Raw genomic sequence first — 20,612 nt, 5'->3', positions numbered from 1 at the left:
TATATATATATATATATATATATATATATATATATATAGTTTACCATAGTATTTATTATCAGGTAGTAAAATGTTCTTAACACTTTATTAACTTTGTGTCAACTGTCTCTCTGATTTTTTCCCTCTAGCTGTTTTCCAGTCAGTTAATTGTTGTGTTTTGGATATGAATCCATTTTTATAACCAATTGCTACAAATATTAGACTATCACACTGGCAACAATAAATAGTTAATAATGTGAATGACAATTATGTGATTATCTCATGATGTAATTCATAAATATGCAATTAATGTGCAATGGCTAAATACTACATTGTGTCCCAGTATGTAATCAATGCAAAAACAAACAGGCAAATTCACCATTGAGGCATAGTAATTAGCAGTGTTTATAAAAAGTAAATGAAACAGATTCACTCTAAACCCAAAATATTATACACAAGTATGTGTAGTATTTAGCAATCCTTGACTATCCTTGAAGATTTCGAGTGTCTCCGTGCTATGGGAAACATTAATTTCCCCTATCTAATTATCATTTACATTATTTATTAAAACATGTAGATGTTTCCTGGAGGCCTGGTGCCAATGATGTGTTTAAATATGCTGAGTAACAAATATATCTGTATATTGATAGTTCAGTAGCTATTATTTTTAAATAATCCCTGTAATCAACAACGCTCTATTACATAAACCAAAAGGACCAATCTTTTTTGTGTGTTTGTTTTTATTCCCTGAAAACACTTCTTAAAGCACCAGGTATTCAAGCTGAGTTATTTATAAAACTAGCTACGGTTTGTCTGAATATTTGCAAAGAACATTTCAATGTTGATGAACACTCTTTTTGTCCTGAGTTTAATGAAGCTACTGTTGCTCCTGTAGGTATTGCTGGGTGTTTCTTCAGTGGTTCAGATACAGATTGTGCACCATGGTTTATTTGTTCTTTTCTAAAGGACTTGTAATGAAGGAAAACAAACTTTCTCTAAAGCTAAGGATTGTGAAGAATATGAATGCTAGGGGAAAGAATTAAAATTCTCAGATTAATTTCTGTTCCAAATGTCTTAAACATAGTTCTAACATATAACATAGAAAAGTTCTAACATATAACACAGAATAGTCCTGGTGCTTACTGAATAACTAAAAATAGCTGTGTACCTGAGCAGGTTTTAGTACTTAAATCCCTTTCCTTTTTGCCTCCCTCTGTATAGATTGGGTAGCAATTCCTAATGACCCAATCAATGGATTGGAAAGGGAAGGCTAATCTCTAGATATCTTTCAAGTGCATGGGTCTATATTTGTGGCCTCTGCAGAGTTGTGAAGAGTCCAGGCTTTATTCAGGTTTCTACTTTCTTTCAGTTTTTGAACTTTTTTCAACATGAACATAACATATTTGAAAGGGGATTTTTATACTAGAAACAATAGGCTCTTAATTCAGTCTGTGAATGAAATTTTTAACTATTCTAAGGGTTTGTCTTCACAGCAACAGTTAGCTCAAGTTGCTCTGCTCAAGTCAGCCTAGCTCAAGTGAGAGTGGCAATGCTGCAAAACAATAACACCTCACTCTTCATTGTACTTTACATCAGTATATTTCAAAACACTGTACAAAGGGGTCAGCATCACTGTCTCCATTTTATAAATGGGGAAACTGAGGAGCAGAGGTGACATGTCCAGTTCACCCAGCAGGCCAATGGCACAGCCAGGAATTGAACCCAGGTCTCCTGTTCTCTATCCACTAGGCCATGCTGCCTGTCTCAACACTCATCCTACAGAGAATGTTTGATTAGCAGCACAAAATGATTGGATTAGCAGTGGATGAGTTGTACTAACTTAAACTGTGGCCTGTATTCCCTCCTGCAACCGTTGATCTTCAGCCTATAGCCCCGAAATGCCAGCTTGCTCAAGTTGAAAGCACCAGTTAGCTCAAGCTAGAGATATTTGTGTGTAGCCGGGAGTTGAGTTGGGGTAACACTCCAGTCATGCCTCAAACCAACACTGCAATGAAGACAACCCTAAAATATTAGAATAGAAGTGATGAGAACATTGAGGTTATGTTCTTAGGCCTGTTGAAAGCAATAATACAGTTACAGAACAGTCTAGAGGCCTAAAGTAGAAGGGGAGTATGTGCAGTCATTGTGATTAGAGATAGGGCATAGCTATTTGCTAGAATTAACTGTAATTGCATGTTGAAGAGAGGTTAGTGGGTAAATTATGACTGTTAGGAGGGCTTGGTTTTGCTGGACTCTAGAATTTTCTGTAGGATGAGCAGGACAGCTCCTAACTCTATATAAAGATGGCAAATTTTGTCTTATTTTACACTTGGTGGTGTTGAATTCACTAGGTGACTGTTTGGCAAATTGTATCAAATCAGATAATTTTGGTTGGCAGCCTATTTTTATTTTTTAAACTATTCTAAGATAAGTGGTTGAGGAGATGCTGTAATTTTTGCTTGTGAAGAATTCCAGAAATTTTGTGTATTGACTGATGTCAACTTTCAAATAATTTTGAAGAGTAAGCTTAACCTTCACAACTAAATGTTTAAATGATGCTTTTATTTTTGAAGCAGCAGAATTTTCTGCAGTGTCACTGTATTCTGAGCATGTATCAAGAAACTGAAGTAAGGGAAGGATAGAAAGATTGATAATTTTAAGACCAGTTTACTTTTTTTATCAGTCCTATAAAGGTTCATTGCAGTTATGACTTTTTATTTGTCTGCTGACGTTGGTAGCTGATCTAATATCTTTCATGATGAGTGTTACGTATACACTACTTGCCTATACCTTTTAATGTGGTTCTGTTATATTCTGTACCCATTAATTCAATGTTATGTTATCTGTGATTTAAAAAATTGTCATTGAAATATTAATTTTCACTAAAGATTAATTTTCCTTAGATATGCTGGTATTTATTTTTTCTTTCTAGAGAATCCATTTTTCTCATTTTTAAAATGATAGTATTTCAGACAGATGAAGATATATGAACTGATATCTTCAAGTTGACAGCAATAATTTTGAAAAATAGATATTTTTAAGCTGTCTGAATTTTTTGTTTTTGTTTTTATTAATAATGTGAATCACAAATGTCAATGAATAACTTTTTTGAATGCAATATACCCTTCTTCTAACACCCTCTTGTATGTTGCATCTCAATAGGTTGGTTACCTAATATCTCAAAACATGGATGATTTCCTGTGTGGTTAAGTGTATTTTATACTTGTGGTAGAGCATGACTGTATTTGGCAACTATCCAATGCAATGTGCAGCCTGATTTTTTGAAGCACTTGAGTAAAAGACGCCGAAAGGAATAATTTCTTTACCGGCATTCAAATGGTACATACACATGGAGGGAGCAACACTCTTCTTTCATCTTTTTCTAATGATTGTCTACCCAGGCTCCCTCTTACCAGGGACTTAATCCTACAGTCCTTAGTAGGTCAATTGAAATCAACAGGACTGCTAAGGTGTCCCAGCTTGAGCCTCTTGTCCTTGTGGGTAAGAATTAAAGCATCTTGGGAGTAAAGCCAGACTAGGGGTTACTGAAGACCTTTTTTGCTGTCTACTTGTCTATTTAACCAGGTTATAGATTATTACTGAATGTCCTATTAGTAACCTAAAAAAACTGACTTTTCAGAGGCATGTTGTGGAGACGTTTTTTGGATTTGACGAAGAATCTGTTGACTCTGAAACCTCATCTGTAACTTCGTATAACACGGACAAAACAGACAGAACGCCAGCAACACCAGAAGAAGACTTGGATGATGTAAGTAATGAAGTGTCTTCATAACAAAACATACAAAATGAACGGAAATATTTTTCCTATTTCTCTGTATTTCTGCATTTGCAACTTGAATAGTTGTTTTCAGTCAAGTAAAAGACTGGAAATAAGATGTAAATTTTTAACAGTAGGAGTAATTAACCATTGGAACAACTTAGCAAGAGTCATAGCGGCTTCTCCATCACTGATCATTTTAAAAGCAAGATTGAATGATTTCTAAAAAATATATCCTGGACTTATTTGGGGGAAGTTCTATGGCCTGTGTTGTGCAGATCAGACTAGATGATCCCAGTGGTCCCTTCTGGCCTTGAAATCGATGAAAAACACACTAATTTAGCTCAGCCATTGCGACCCAGCTAATAAATGACAGCATTAGGGTCTGTCTTCTTGATGAGTTCAGTGTTAATTAAATCAGACTTGGTAAATATCAGCAGTGCTTGAGAAATAGAATTCCTTTTATCACACTATCTCTTACTTGTCAAAATAAGAAAATCAATGGGCACTTGCACTGACAAAATCCACGGCTGCTCCGCAATAGCTATTCCTAGAATATTATGATTTATGTGACTATTTTGGTACTCTCAGGTCCTTCTCACTATGCTTTTGATATCGAGAGACGTTTTGTCAATTTATTAAGGCTTAAATAGTAAATATATGTAGACATGTTTTTGTTGGACCTGTATGTTATGCACTGCAACCAGGCTACAGTAAGGAACGGCAAGGCCTAAAACGAGATGTAAAATCAAGGTCTCCCTATGGTGTTTACTAACTCGTATGTTCTACCCTTCAGTTACACCCTCTCTATCTTATACTCATGTCCCCATCTCCCCTGCTCTACCCAGCTTATTTTATTGTTGTTTTGGGGTTGCTAACCCTTGTGATTTTTATTGAGTCTCATGATATTGTTTGGGGTTTTCTTTCTTGGAGCCCCAGTTCCTGGAGTCAGGAGAATCTTCACTTTCATTTAAAAAAAAATTCTAGCCCTCATGATTGTGGAGAAAAGTTTGAAAATATGAAACCCAGAAGGCAAATGAACAGACCCCAATGTTTACTATTTTAAAAGAAATCTTAATGACTTTTAAGCCAATTTCATGATTTTGGGGAATGACATATGTTTTTTGCATGCCTGGAGTTGGCAATACTGTTGTTTTACTTAGAGCTCTGTAACCAGTATACAACTTTTTGCTCATCATCCTGTATTTAAATTACTTTGCCCCCAAACCCTCAGGTTAGGTGACTGAGAGAAGCAGGTGTGCATCTCTCTGTTCATGTGCACACGTAGCAGGTCCATGGTGTTGAGCAGCGAGGTCCAATGTGGGTCCTTCAAAATTATGGGCCTTTTGTCAGTGAATAAAATTGTGCAGAGTCATATTCTCTCTCATCCCTCCCCATCAGTCTGTGTTCCTTCTCTCTTTCACACCCTATCACTCCCTCCCTCACCCATATGTCTTGCCTCAGTTCTCTCATTAGCCATTCACTCTCTGCCCGCCTTTCACACAAATGCTTTCCATTCAGCACTCTTAACTTTCACTGTCCCCTGTTCTCTCTCTGTTCCTATACATACTGTTCCTCACTTTTTCTGTCAAGCCAATTTATGCTGCACTCAAATTCTAAACATAACCACAGGCAACTCTTCATTTTTCTCTACGCCCCAATGTCTGCTTTCCTCTAATCTCTGCTAGCATTTTAAGGCCGCATCAAACTTTGGGAATCTGTAAGGTTCTCTTCCTGCATTTCTGTTTCTTTTGTTTGTATTCTTTCTTGCTGGTCTCTTCCCCCACCCCATCCAGGGCTGGCTCCAGGCACCAGCCGAGCAAGCTCGTGCTTGGGGCAGCAGATTGCACGGGGCGGCATTCCATCTAATCCTTTTTGTTTGGTTGGTTTTTTGTTTTGCGCTTCACCGCTTTGGCCGCCCCCGCAGGTTTTTTCTTTTTGGTTTGCTGCTCTCGCCGCCCTGTAGGGGGCAGAGGAGGGGAGCGCACTGCAGCAAGCCCAGCAGGGCAGCCCACGTCCTGCCCTGCCTGCCGACCGGAGCGGTGCGGAGCCCTCCCGGCAAGTGGCGCAGCGGGAGGGGCCGCGTGGCAAGCACCCCGCTTAAGGAAGCCCTGGCCACCCCACTTCTTTCTCCCTCCCCCCGCTAGCCGGGGTGTGCATTCCACTGCCCAGAGTCTGCAGGGCCGGGAGTCCCCCTGCACCTATGCTCCTGCCACCCCCCAGGGTTTTTTTATTTGTTTTTTCTTTCCTTTGTTTCCCCCACACACACAACGCTCCGGCCGGGGGCAGGTTTGTTTCCCGCCCCCCTTCCCCTTTGCTGCTCCAGCTGGCCGGTTTGTTCCCCCCTCCCTTTCGCCTCTCCGGCTGGCGGGTTTGTTCTCTCTTCCCCCCCTCTCCCCTCCCCCGCCGTCCGGGGGTAGGTTTGTTCCCCGTCCCATCCCCCCCCCCCCTTCGCCACTCCGGCTGGGGGCAAGTTTGTTTTCCTCCTCCCCTCTCGCCCCCTTTGCTGCTCCAGCCAGCCGGGTGCTTTTTGCTTTGGGCGGCAAAAAAGCCAGAGCCGGCCCTGACCCCATCCCCCACTCCTCCAACTCAAAATTTGTCATTCAGAACACAAGGTGATGCAAGAATGAGAGCTAATTGGAGTGAGGGACTTTTCTCTCCCCATTTCCTCTAGGGTTCCTGGAGTTCTTTCTCAGGTCTAAGGTAGGGATATTGTCCTGCAGATTGAGCTAACAGCATCGGGTTCCAGGCTCTGCCCCAGGGACAGCTCATAGGGGTTAGAGTCTGCCAGTCGGGGGAAGAGTCATCAATGCTGTAGGAGGAAGATTTGTGCAGTCCTTTATATCTCTATATACACGAGTTTGGAAGCAGCAGTTTAACGAACTTTCGTACTCTGGCTGTTAGAGTCTTTGGCCCTTTTGTAAGCCTGGGTCCTGCATAAAATTCTTGCCTGTCCTTTTTGCTCCCCCCCAGCAATTCTACATACCAATATCTTTACAGAAATGGATGGATATTTTACATTTTCCACTAGCTATTGTATAATCTCTGAGCTGCAAAGAGAGCTTAATGTTTGAAGCAACAGAAGATAATATACTGTTTTGCTTTTCTATTCTTTTAAGAGTACGCCTAAAGAAGAAGCTGATTTAAGGTTCTGTCAACTAACCAGAGAATATCAAGCTTTACAAAGAGCATATGCATTACTTCAAGAGCAAGTTGGTGGGACACTGGATGCAGAGAGAGAAGCAAGGGTAAACAATTTTTATTGAAACTTCTCAGAAATCTGATATCTTTCATGCTAACTGTGCCTTTGCAGGTCAGTGGACTGCATGCAGTAAATGTATTACATACTTTTGAGGATTAGATATTATAGTGAAACATTTGTTCTAGATTTATCAGACCTGTATGGAAAGAAGGTTTCAAAATGCATCTTATCCTGACTTTTTTTTTTTTATCACACACATAGTGGATTAAAGTAGTCCTATTTTTAAGTAATGCTTTCTAATTCAAAAAGACAGTCCAACAGAAATTGCATGTGACTGCTAAAACGATGGATTTAAGAAAAATCAATGATCAGATTACAATAAATATTTGTGTCAGACAAGTAAACAAAGAGCCTGAAACAAATCTGGCGGGAAAATCTTTCTCTTCGGGCATTTAGTAGGATAAATGAAAGGCTGTATATTCCCCCAGTTCTATGCCATCCCCTCATGCCCAGCAAATGGGGGAAGGCCAGAACACTGTTGTGCCCTAGTGGTTACTGACCACTTGAATGGCTCCTTGGGGATCTAGGCAAAATCTAAGTTGTGCTACAGACCAAGTGGGCCTCCCAGTGGCCGTAGGATCAATGAGCTGGAAAGGTGACCCTTTGCCTCATCCCACCAGTCCTGCACCAAGCACAGCTCGGCCTGGACCTAAAAGTTGAATTGGTATTCTCTGGTAAATTACTTCAGATGCAGGGCCACATGAAGACTTGGTAAAAGTGTGTGCTACATCACTGGCTTCCATCTGACAAAGCAAGGGGTTTTATATTCACACACACATAATCTTTTCGCTTCCCCTACTGCTAAGCATTGTTTTATTGATCAGTCCAAAAAATCCTTTCTGGTTTCAAAATGCTCTTGAAAATGATTTCTTGGAGTCTCCTGTGTCTGCGAAGTTTTCTGGATCACTCCATTCTTTTCCTGCTTGACATCACCCATTCTCGCTCTCAAGACAAGAGGCACCATTTTTCTGACTGAGATGAACTAATATAAACTTCTTCCCCTCCAGGACACTACATCTCAAGCATTTTCAGTTCTTGCTAGTCCACCGAGGAGATCTGACTGGAGTAAAATGCATAGCAGTGCAGTATCACTCTGCTCATTAACTGATTTTTCACATCCTACATATGAGTTGTTTATAATTGGATGTGGAACTCTGGAGGATTAGAAATACCTAGTTCCAGCCCCAAGCATGATTAATTGGCAATCTAGTAGTGGGCATGGGGGATTTAAAGAGCACCTTGTTTGTCCATCTGTGCCTTGCTTTACACAGAATCCATTTCTCAGAGTCTCTGCATGTTCCATTTGCTATGCCATACTGCCTAGTAGAACTCCTCAGAAATTTTTCACGTAACATTTTCTTGTCAAAATTTGCCGATTGTCAAAATCTAAACATTTTGCAGGAACGTCTAGGTTTTGTTGAAATTATGACTAAGGCTATGTTTTCGTCACAGGTATTTTTAGTAAAAGTCACGGACAGGTCACAGGCTGTGAACAAAAATTCACGGCCGTGACCTGTCCATAACTTTTACTATATACCCCTGACTAAAACTGGGGGCGGGGGGGAGGTGGCAGCGCATGGCATGGGACTCCCGCTGATGCTGGGGAGGGGTTGGCGGATTGGGGGAGGTGGCAGGCTCGTTACCTAGCTTCATGCCTCCCCCCCAGCAACAGAGTTTGGCTATGGGAGGGGGTTGGGACACAGGATGGCGTGAGGCATGCTCTGGGTGGTGCTTACCTGGGGGGCTCCCTGAAAGTGGCGACATCCTCCTCGCTCAGTCTGCTAGGTAGAGGCGTGGCCACCTCCGCCTGCTGGCACCGCCTCTGTAGCTCCCATTGGCCACAGTTCCCGGACAATTGGCGCTGCGAAGCTAGCACTCTGGGTGGAGGCAGTGCACAGAGCTGCCTGGCCATGCCTCTGCCTAGCAGCTGAGTGAGGGGGATGTCGCCACTTCCAAGGAGACCCCCAGGTAAGCGACACCCAGAGCCTGCCTCACCCCGTCCCATGCCCCAACCTCCTGCTCCCTCCCACATCCAAACTCTGCTGCTGCTTGGGGGAGGAAGGCGCAGTGGCCCGAGACTGCCCCAGCAGTGGTCGGTGCATCTGGCACAAGGGCTGCCTGAACTGCCCCTGAGCCAAGTGCACTGGCCACTGCAGAAGTCACGGAAAGTCACAGACAAACCCTCAGCCTTAATTATAAGGAAATCAGGAGGGCTGAGAAACCTTTCCTGCGTCCTTGGCAACCTGCCTGGTGGGCTGCGGGGGAACCCAGGCTCCCAAGCAACTTTAACTCTGCCATGCAATAATGATTAACACAGATTAATAATCATACTTAGCTTTTATATAGTATTTTGCAGAGCTTTTTGAGACCAACTGATAAAAAGGAGGCCAGTATCATTATCCCCATTTTGCAGATGGGAAAACTGAGGTACAGAGAGACAAAATAAACTTGTCCATGGTCACCCAGTAGGCCAGTGGTCACAATAGGGATAGAACCTGGATCTCCTGAGTCCTAATGCAGAACTTTATCTAGGAGGCCATACCAACTTCCTATGTTTATAGTCCCAGATCAGATTAAACTGATTTTTACAGGTGCATTTGATTGTTTCCTATTGTTTTTCCTCGTTGTGTCCATTGACTTTGAACATTACTCTTAACGTTCATAGTCAGAGCCTCTAAAATGTCTGATGGTATATAGGAGAGTCGAAGAATAGGTCATGAAAATATTCCACCTTCTAAAACTAATAAGTGGCATTTTAGTTTAAATAAGAAAATAAGTCTTCCCTTGCACATCTGCTATCAATTTCTGCCTTTAGTTTGTGCCCTTGCTGTTGGGCACAGTGGATTGCTAACATAACGCCAGCCATGCAGCTCTTAATCACATAATCATGACTGGCTTTCATTTTTGTCCCCAGGATGAGGAAAGAAGTTATTTTTATTTCTTTAAAAAGGACATAATTACATATTTTATTAAAGCAAGATTTCTCAGGCATTTATGTATTTGATAGTTCTATAAAACTATTAAATGTTTTTCTCTGTGTTAGAGGGAGAGGGAAGCGTTGGGGATTATTTTTTTCTGTAATAGCATTTTAGACATTTGGAGAAATGCACTTTTACTCTTTCTACCCTATGGCCTAGCTGGCTTTTTAATCTCTTTAACAGCTGACTGGTCTAGAAGGTTTTCAATTGGTTATGTCTTAGGGGGCCCAATTCTGGGAGATAGCGAATGTCCCCAACATCTATTAGGTGAAATTGATTGTATTCAGCAAGGGCCTGATCCTGTTCGTTACCAAGGGCCAGATTTATAAAGGTATTTAGATGCCTAGAAATGCAGGTAGGTGCACAGTGGGATTTTTAAAAGTGCCTAATAGGGATTTTGAAGATTCCAAGACACCTACCTGCATCTCTAGGCGCCAAACTACCTTTACAATTCTGGCCTACGTGCCTCTACTCGTCCTTTAGGGATGAGGGCCTCAGTACTTTGCAGGAGGTGCTCAGCGCCCCATATGTTCATGCCCCAATTGGGGACGCTTTGCAGCTGAAGTAACTCAACATCCATAAGGGAAGTACTTATCTTGAAGGATTGAGACCATATAAATAAAACAGTGGCATATGGCATGAATTCTTATTTTTGGATGGTATGCAGTATTCAGGTACAATGAGCTGTATTTAAGTTGTTCATCATACACATTTTACTCACAGCAGACTTATTTAGTACTTATTGCAATTCTTTTTTTTTTATTATTTTTAAAGTATCCTGAGTAAATACCAAGTATTGTAAACAGCATCATTACTGGCTTTATGTTACTGAATTTTAGAAAGTTCTTTGCCAATGAAAACATCAGATTAGTGTTTCTTAGTTTATGAAGGAAAAGAGTTGTGTGGAAATGAATGAGGTAAATATTTTATCAAATAAAATACAAATAAACATGTTTGTTTTAATTGAAAACAATTCAAGTTCACCTCACTGGCTGATAATGGACAGAACTTATCAATATTTGATTCTGCAGTAATTGAATATTTGAGAATATGGAGCTACATATGAAGTGTACATCCTAATCAGTTGGCCATTGTGACAGTATATGCACACTTTTATACCTTTTCAGACTCGTGAACAATTGCAAGCTGATCTCCTCAGGTACCAGGCGAAAATTGAAGATCTGGAGAAATCTCTGATTGAAAAAGGACAGGTAAAAAGCTCTCTTAATGCCCTCTGTCAAATCATCTTCTCCCTTGCATGCAGCAGTGCTCTTGTCATCTTCATTGCTTGCTGGTGTATTCATGTGTCTGATGCAACTTAGTTACCGTTCCACCAGTTGGACCACCTGATTAAAGGAACATATTGTATAGACTGGAAAAAATCCTATTGAAGATTCGTCTTCCAAAACAAAATATGCTAATGTTGGCATGCACATGGTTGTTAAAATCCATTCCCTTTTCTTGTCCAGCCCAGGCCCTTCTCCTTCCTCTGGTTTTCTTTCTGCTTTCACTGGAAGTTTTGGCCATAATTTCAACAAAATGAATGTTAGGAATTTCCCATTGAGACCATTTTTGGTGCCCTGGCTGGAAGAATTATAAAATTGTTACCGCCACACACATTTCAGCTGGAAAAATGAACCACTGAATGGGTGTTTGATTACTAGGAGCTGCTTTCAATATTTGATCCACATCACTTACATTGAAATTGGGACCTAGATCTAAATGGAGGTTTTTTTGCAGTACTTAGCAAGGATAAATCCTGGCTCTTGGCAGGTATAGTGTTCAGGATCTTCAGGAAAATAGCACAGAACTATGATTGTGCACTTTAAAGATGTTCAGTTGCATAACTACTAGTACCTCTTTTGGATGCATTATTTTTATACCGTGTTTATTGTTGAAAAATTCATTTAAAAATTGAAGTGATGCACAGTAATAAGATAAAACATAGAGATATATCCAAAAGTAAGTGTGTGAAAGATGAATAAAACATAATGTTAATATACTAATATTTCATAAACCTTTTTAATTAAAGTTCACTTCATTTTATAATGATTTATTCTATGCAAGATATGTTCCTTAAGAATGCTGCATGAGTACAAAGAAACCATTTACCAAATTAAGGAGAATATAAACAATAGTGTTAGCTTGCCCATAAGCGTCAAGGTTCTTAGTAATGCTGTGTAAATAAAGTGTGTGTGTGTGTGTGTGTGTGTAAAATAAAATAAAACAAAACAACAACAGAATTGGGCAGTAGGTTATAAAATCTAAAATCTTCCAAGTCCCTGAGGTTTCCCAAGAGTAAATAAACTTGTAAGGACTACCTCCTCTTGAGGCCCTACTGTTGTCACTTTAGTATATTAGTAAATAAAGCTACAGGTATTGAAGACAAATTGCTGCATACCTAACGCATTAACAAACTATATGACTATGAAGATGTAAAGTCTAAACACTATGCATGTAAATTAGATCCAAGTGAACATGAATATATGTGTAAAAAAATTAAATTTTGTGACTTGTTTCCAAATTGATGTATATAACAGGTTTGCTTGGAAATTAGGTTTGATCATTTTTTTCCTTTTAAGATTCTTAACCACACTACACTCTTTATCACCCAGTAATCCAGAGAAATTAAATGTGCAAGTGGTGGTGGTATTGTGCAATAAAAAAAATTGTCTCTGTGGCTTTGTATGTAAACTAAGCCTTAAAACTTCATCAGAAATCACTCCTGGGAGCTCTGACAAATCCACATCTGCTTACTGGTTAGTTATACGGTAACACTAAATTGTTAGAACCTATATTTGACAAAATAAATTTCTATTTGAAACAAACTCACTTTCTGTGCACAATGTGATTTTTTTTTAAATTGTTATTTAGCTTGGGATAATTATTATTTAGTAGTAAATATGAACTGTTCACTCTAAGGTGAGGCAGTCCTCTCTAATGCTTAGAGCAGGGCACTATGAATCAAGTGACAGATTTTAAAAAATGGTGTCTAAAGATTATCATCCTTATTTTTCAGCTGGGGAAACTGAGGCAGAGAGCATCTACATGACTTTTCTAAAGTTAAACATGCAGACAGTAAAAAAGTCAAGATCAGAAATCTGGGCCAAGATTTTCAAAAATAGGTGCCTCATGTTAGGCTCCCAAATCTATATTTAGATGGCTAAATAAGTGATCCCATTTTCAAATGTGCCAAAGGTTCTCCTTACCCTCATTTGAGCTCTTTTTGCCAATGTTTCCTTCTATGTGAAATAGGAATAATGATAATTATTTACCTCTGTACAGTACTTCGAGGGTCCTGTATGAAAGGCACTACAGTCAGTGAAAAGGGTTATCTATCATTTAATAATAATAATAATAATAATAATAAATAATATCATGTCTCAAAAATATTAGACAACATAAGGCCCTGGAAAGAGATACATAGGGACCCGATCCTGTTAAGTGCTGAGCACCCTCAGTTTCCACTGAAATCAAGATCAGATCCCAAATAGCCAAGTTTTGAAAGGACCTTGTTTGTCACACAAAATTAAACTTTTAACAGAGGAAATTCCTGTATCAGGCATGTGTTTCATTGTAGATCAAAATAGTCGAACTTGCAGATGGAAAATACGTGCAAAGCAGACTGGAAAGAAAACTGGCCCCTCAGCATGTTAACGGATGGAGGTGTTCACCTAAGTCTCTAGATGCATGGAATTCTTTCCTGTGTGCTTTGCAGGCCAAAACTGGAGAATGACACTTGCCACTGTATTTCTCCCTTCCTCTGAGCATCGCTGAATGCTTTTTAAAAGTTAACGGTTAGATTGCATTTCTCCACCATTGACTTTGTCCTTTTAATTCTAGTTAATGCATCGTAACTCTTTCCTGGTCTTTTAAGCATTCAGTCTAATAAATTCTTTTGAAACAAATCAAAACAATCCGCCGTCTCTCAAAGAAGTAACCTCTCCATGAAAATAAATGTGAACGTTTCCAGTCTTGTGTCTGTGGGGGCAATGCAAAATTAGTAAATCCCCTAAAATAACTGATCATTTTATTTTGTGGCAATAGTTAAAAAATCGCTGTGAAATGTGTCTGCAAAGGCTCATTGATGTAAATAGTTATTGCATCAACATGATTTGGGCTGAGATTTTAAAGCAGCTTTGGACTTCTCTTGCCCAGCTCTCATTCATTTCTACTGGGTATTGCGTGTCCGAATCCCTTGCCATTTTAGGAAATCTCAGCCGTAACACTGAACTAGACCTATTTTAGATTTCAGATCAATTTTCCCTGTCATTAGATAGAAAATTAATTGGTTGATTTGGAATAAGTGTGTCACTCATGTGAGTATTTGAAGTTATTGTTAGAGCAATATGGGCCTGATCTCGCAACAGTATTGAGCAGTGGTAGTACATTTTTGCAGGATTGGACCTTATGGTCCTGATCCAAAGTCCATGGAAGTCTATGGAAAGAGACTCGCTGATGTTGGTGAACTTTGGTTCAGGCCCCCATGTTATCAAGTGGAAATACAGATCTTTTAATGGAGAAGGTGGTCTTGTATGATTTCACCGGCCACCATCACCTTCCCTTTTATTCCATACCTGAAAGGCTGCACATCAGACTCATTTTCATTTCCAGCTGAGGACTGCTAACTGCAGGTCTCGGGACTCTAGTTGCACTACTTATGAATCATTAAATGCTTTCTTTCCACTTCCCCATAAGGGAATATATAAGGTAGCTAAAAGATCTACATTTTAAAGCAGAGCTACTGGGCAAGCTGTAATTCTTTGAGTGAAGGAGAAGGAACAATTTCCAATACTAGTAATATTAAACTAAGATGGGCAAATACGTGACAGCATATATGTTAAATTAACATTGACAACATTCCTCCAAAATTGTTAGAGGCTAACATTTAAAGTTTTAACGTTTGAATGATTAGGTTGAACAAAGTAGGAAAGGAGAAAAGCCAAACTAAAAAGAAGCAGGGATTTATTACTTTTTCATCAGTTTTGGTAGCTATTCAATCCTTAAAATATTTACAATGGGTTTGCTCTTTAACCCATTTTATACTTGATTGTGCAGTAATGACTGAAATCATATACACCTCTACCCCGATATAACGCGACCCGATATAACATGAATTTGGATATAACGCGGTAAAGCAGTGCTCTGGGGGGGCAGGGCTGCGCGCTCCAGCGGATCAAAGCAAGTTCGATATAACGCGGTTTCACCTATAACGTGGTAAGATTTTTTTGGCTCCCGAGGACAGCGTTCTATTGAGGTAGAGGTGTAATTCTTATTACTGTACTGAGTTCTTTGTTGAAAAAATAGGTGTTGTTGTTTTTTTACATTTCTCCTACAGGATTCCAAATGGATAGAAGAAAAGCAGTTCCTTATCAGAACAAACCAGGAGTTGTTAGAAAAGGTATGTGTTCAGAATCTAGCTCCCATCTAATCTCTACTCTTCAAAGAAAACTGGTGTGCTAAGTGTTGAAGTGTTAAGGTAAAATTAACTTTTTTTTCCTGTCCAAAAAGTGTTACATTGAGAGCCTGAGATCAAAGCGCTCACAATTCTATAGCATTTTAGGGTGGAAAGGGCTATTATGAAATATATGTTTGTAAATTCTCTAGCTCAGTGAGGTGCAATCAGGTTGACTTTCCACCACAATATAAATGTAAAGCAATAATAATAAAGGAATGGTAGCTGGGCTTTGCCAAAAAAAAAAAAAAAAAAGTATAGCAGAATTGGAGAAAAATCTCAGATTATGGTCGGTACCACTTAATTTGTTCTCTATTTAATAGGATCACTTGTTTCAATTTGATTTTAAAAATGCAGAACCAAGTATTTCAAGCAATATTGATCACGTTAAATTGTATTATTTGATGTTTTAAAGAATAGAAAATTGCCATTTAGGGCTTGAGATGCTGAGTGACTTCTTCAAGGTGCTGAATACCCTCCATGGACTTTAGTGAGAGAGTTGAGGGCACTCAGTACCTCAGAGAATGAGGCCTCTTAATTAGTGAGTTAAAATTATTAATTCAATAGAAATAAGAGAGCCAAAGAAAGATCCACGACTAAAGAACTACAGCTAGAATTATACTTTATTCAGACACTTTTATTGATGTTATAAGCACTGTCATATGCTGTATTAGCTGTCATACACCTCCTTGTTTTCATATAAATAAAGAGGTCAGACAATAATAAGAATGCTTTTGGTTGGACTCAGGAAAAGGTTCTGTAATGCACTTGTGATATTCCATTTTGCTGTTGTTTGAATAGCCTACAGCCTCAAAGCACAACATTTGAGAATTATCATTAGGCCTGAGAGGAAATCTGATTTGACTGTAAAAAGTTAAGTACCTGATCCTGTAAGGGGTTGAGAGCACGCAGCACCTCCCAAGAGGAGGCCATAGGAAAGCAACATTATACTTTTTGCCCTGAGCACATCACTGAGAGCCAGGAAGTCCAGAATTGTAACAATGGCTCTCAATTTGCTGCATGGCTTTCGGCGAATTATGTCATCTTTCTGTGCTCAGTTGCTCCATCTGTAAAATGGAGGCTGTAAATACTTGCCTGCCAACCTCATAGGGGTGTTGTGAATGTTATTTAGTTAGTGTTGGGAAGCTTTTTGAAGACTTAAAGAACTAAGTGCAAGTACTATGACGTTAAAAAGTGGTGCAAAGTAAATATGAACAGACACTTGAATTTAAATACTCGTCACTTCTAACCCAGTGTTATTGAGTGAGTTGTTAAAAGTAAGTTCATCATTCATTTTTTTCCCTTTAGTTGCAGTCTATACACAATTTCTGATATCTGCTTCCAAAATGGCTTTATGTAGACTTGTCTCAGGAAAGCTCCAGGCAAGGATAATCATTATCCACTCTCAGTGAGCAATTTGTCTCTATTCATGAGCCAGTAAAGTGCTTCCTAATGTGATGCTCCTTCTTCATTCCCAAGACTTGGGGCCCAGCCATCCAACCATGTGGTCCTTCCTTGAAGTCAGTGAAAGTTTTGCCTTAGGCCCTGATCTTATAAACATTCACTTATGTGTTTAACTTTATGCACATGAGCAATCAAATCCACTCTAATGGTGATACTAAGATGCATAAAGTAAAGAACATGTATATATGTTTCCTGGATTCGGAAGTTGGTAAGGAATTTTGGTCCCCGAGTTTTTTTACTTACAGTTTAACTCTTGCTACTATTTTAATAAGGGGTTCTTTGAGGATTTAATTTCTTCTTGTAAGTGTCGAGAATCTAAGTTAACTGAATACACAGCTTTTTCCATAGCTTAGTGTTATGATATTTTATTATATCTTAGATTTACAAAATGGAGCTGGAAGAGAATCTGCTGAAGAACGAGATGCAGGATGCAAAAGACCAGAATGAGCTGTTAGAATTCAGAGTGCTCGAACTTGAAGTAAGAGATTCTCTCAGTTGTAAACTCTCAAATGGAGCAGAAATTGTGTTTGAACCCAAGTTGAAATTCATGTAAAGTTCACTGGTGCATGTGTAAGGTGGAAATATTGTAGGTTTTTTTTAAATGCTGTAAGTTTGAATTCTGAAAATGAATACCACTGCCTTAATATGTTTTGGAGAGAATGCTCACTAATTTTTATGAAGATGTAAAATAGCTAATATATACTGCATATAGTTTGTTTTGCACCTAATAAAATATTTTGTTTTGCAATATTTTGCCTTTTTTATTTATTTCATTCCCATAACTACACCTTTCCTGCATGTGAAATCACTTGGTATGCATACTACAGACTTGGTTGGTTGGCATTGTTTCAATTAACATATCTTCTCACATCTTGCATGCAAGGAAGTCTGAGGATCTGACACCTCCATCACATCAACCTGTAATTGTTTTTAATTAAGCTGATTTTCAAATTGACAGCACTAATATAAATAAAACAAACTTAAAAGAGCACATTTTTAAAAGAATTTCACTTACCTGAAGTCTCTTCTCTGCTGATATAGAACGTGGATGAGACATTCAAAAATGTCAGAAAGTCAAATCTTACAACCAGAACTGCAAATTATAAGTGTGAGGCACAAATATAACTTGTGCAAGTGAAAGTAATGTGTTCTTCAGAGCAAGCTTCTTTCACAAATACTTTCCTTTGAGTAAATGGAATAGTAGGCTATTTATTAAAGTAGTTCTAACATAGGGCCTATAATTTCCATGGGAACGGATGGTGCTCATCACCTCGCAGATGGGACCATAGGGAATGGTATGCTAAACTTTTGCCACAATATGGGTGTGATGAATTGTCACACTGTCACATTAACTGATAACAGCATATCCAGTTTGAAAAGGCCATCAACATTTTAACACCATTTACATTTTAGAATAAACTCTACAAAACACTGTGTTACTGTTCCATAATTTTCTTCATCCGGTTCATTTCACCAAAATCCTTGGCATGTATAACCTCCATGGTGAAGATGAAAATCTTATTTTCATCATGCTATGTGGTCATTCTGCTTTTAATCTTTGACTCTTCTTAAAATCTTTTATGTTACCATTTTATTTTACCATCTGTATAGTCTGCTGTCCATAGCATGTAATACAGATTATGCATTTTGAGAGATTAGTGTCTGACTAGTCATTCTGGAAAATTAAAAATGCAAAGTAACTTGTATTCTGTATATTTTATTAAGCAACTTTAAATTAAAATACAGAACAAGTTAGGTAAAATTGGCAGCTAATTTAGCAACCAGTTTTCCAAAAGTTACGTATTTTTGGTAAAAGTAACCTGGTGCATATTACATCTTTAAAAATAAACTCTTCAAAGCATGTTTAGCATAAGAACGTCCTACATTTAACTAAAGAATCAAATGAAAACTGAACTGTACCACAGTACAATGTGTTTATTCTCCTTGTTGAGTACCTATTTACTGAATAACAACTGAAGGATTTTCATGAAATTGCAAATAAAGCATGCAAAAGAAATCTCTCACTGGTGGACAAGTGCATAGGCACAAAAATTACAGAGTGATTGCTTTAGCAAAATTATGCAGCTGTTGGTGAAAGTATTTTCATGCATGATGATAAACTAAATTCTTTCAGATGAAAATTAGGGTGGATTAGAAAACAGGATCAATTGTCTATCATTTAGCCCAGGCAAATACTGACAAGTTTAATGTGCCAAAAGATTAAACTTAGATTTCATTTTAAATTAGGTCAATTCAGGATCGAATTCCTGCTTCGGAATATGTGTTATATCATCAAGCTCACTTACTGGCATGGCTCTATTTATAAATTGGTCTAATAAGTAGAAAAAAAAACTTTTTAGGAGACAGTACATGGGAAGAAAGGTCATGTGAAACAGCCTTTCACCTCTTGGTTGCAGCTTCAAATTCATTAACCAACTCGTTATCCTTTGGTGACGTGTGAAATGACACCGTGGTTGCAGCCCTTTCCCCAAAGGAAAAGTGTCCATATCACAAATCAACTAACAAAATTTCCCTCATTTGTAGTTTTGGAAGCCAAACAGTGGTCGGAATGGGCATGGAAACCGAACTGTCCCTTCACTACTACTTCTCTCTGCAGAACAGAGCCAAAGCTCTTCTGCAGGGAGTTATGGGAAGCATGTCTGCCCATGCTACCTCTGTTGTGTGAATAGGAGATGCGGGGTGATTTTAATCTCATTTACACCGATGTAATTCCACTGGTTTCAGCACAGTTACTCTTATTTAGAATAAGGCCTAGAGCTTCGGCTTCCAGATCTTTCAATCCAGCCACTTTCACAAGCACATCGAAATTTAACAAAAGACCCTCATTTGTTGAAAGTAGGAATACAGCTATTCCACTGAAATAATGGATCCGTATTTTGAAGACGTGCGTGAAATGTGCTGAATATATTTTAAATTTATAATTTTAGAGAGAGTATACGTGAAAGGATTTCTTCTTGGCACAGAAAATGGTAAACGAAAAGTAGAATGTATTCTGCAAAACTGGGGCGAGTAGTGAATTGCTGGGCTTGAGGAATTAAAATGCTGAACTGTAAGGTTTAGCTAACTTCATTGCTAGTTTACTGTGGTTAACACTTAGCTTTATTACTGAAAGTTTTCAGAACAAAAATGCATGTCATTTCAGAATAGACACAGTCTCCTCAAGGTTGTAATATGATTTGACACTGTTTGATATTTTGTTCTGTAGCCTCTTCACAATAGTCATTATTTGCTCACGAAAGCAATAGATTAAATAGAAGATTCCACCTAACATGAAATACTTTAGAGGAATGTCTAAGTCACTCATCCCTACAATTGGATTCATAAAAGTGGACCCGTGTATCCATGTAGAGCAATGTTGCAGAGGCTCTGCCTTGCATGGATCCTATTGTCGAATCAGGACTTTAGTGCTCAAATTGCAACAAAACCTTAAAGGACACTGAAGAGCATGAAAACTTTGTGCTTTGACTGCAAATAGGGATCTATGGATTTCTTAATATCAGTAAATTTAGAAGAACAGGAGTACTTGTGGCACCTTAGAGACTAACAAATTTATTAGAGCATAAGCTTTCGTGGACTACAGCCCACTTCTTCGGATGCATATAGAATGGAACATATATTGAGGAGATATATATACACACATACAGAGAGCATAAACAGGTGGGAGTTGTCTTACCA

At 38.7% G+C, this 20,612-nt stretch overlaps 1 protein-coding gene across 1 annotated transcript in view; it reads left to right on the top strand.

Annotated features, from left to right (window-relative positions):
* JAKMIP1 (janus kinase and microtubule interacting protein 1) overlaps positions 1–20,612 on the top strand; it is a 251,179-nt gene that overhangs the window by 179,033 nt on the left and 51,534 nt on the right. The window contains exons 12-16 of the mRNA XM_034770969.1: positions 3,620–3,748; positions 6,877–7,005; positions 11,125–11,208; positions 15,336–15,398; positions 17,296–17,394. Coding sequence (XP_034626860.1) covers positions 3,620–3,748; positions 6,877–7,005; positions 11,125–11,208; positions 15,336–15,398; positions 17,296–17,394 — 504 coding nt within the window. The remainder of the gene's footprint in view (positions 1–3,619; positions 3,749–6,876; positions 7,006–11,124; positions 11,209–15,335; positions 15,399–17,295; positions 17,395–20,612) is intronic.

The sequence above is a fragment of the Trachemys scripta genome, chromosome 5 (genome assembly GCF_013100865.1).
Source record: "Trachemys scripta elegans isolate TJP31775 chromosome 5, CAS_Tse_1.0, whole genome shotgun sequence".
NCBI lineage: Eukaryota > Metazoa > Chordata > Testudines > Emydidae > Trachemys > Trachemys scripta.
The sequence above is the reverse complement of the archived record's forward strand: the minus strand, read 5'-3'. Positions and strand labels throughout refer to the sequence as shown.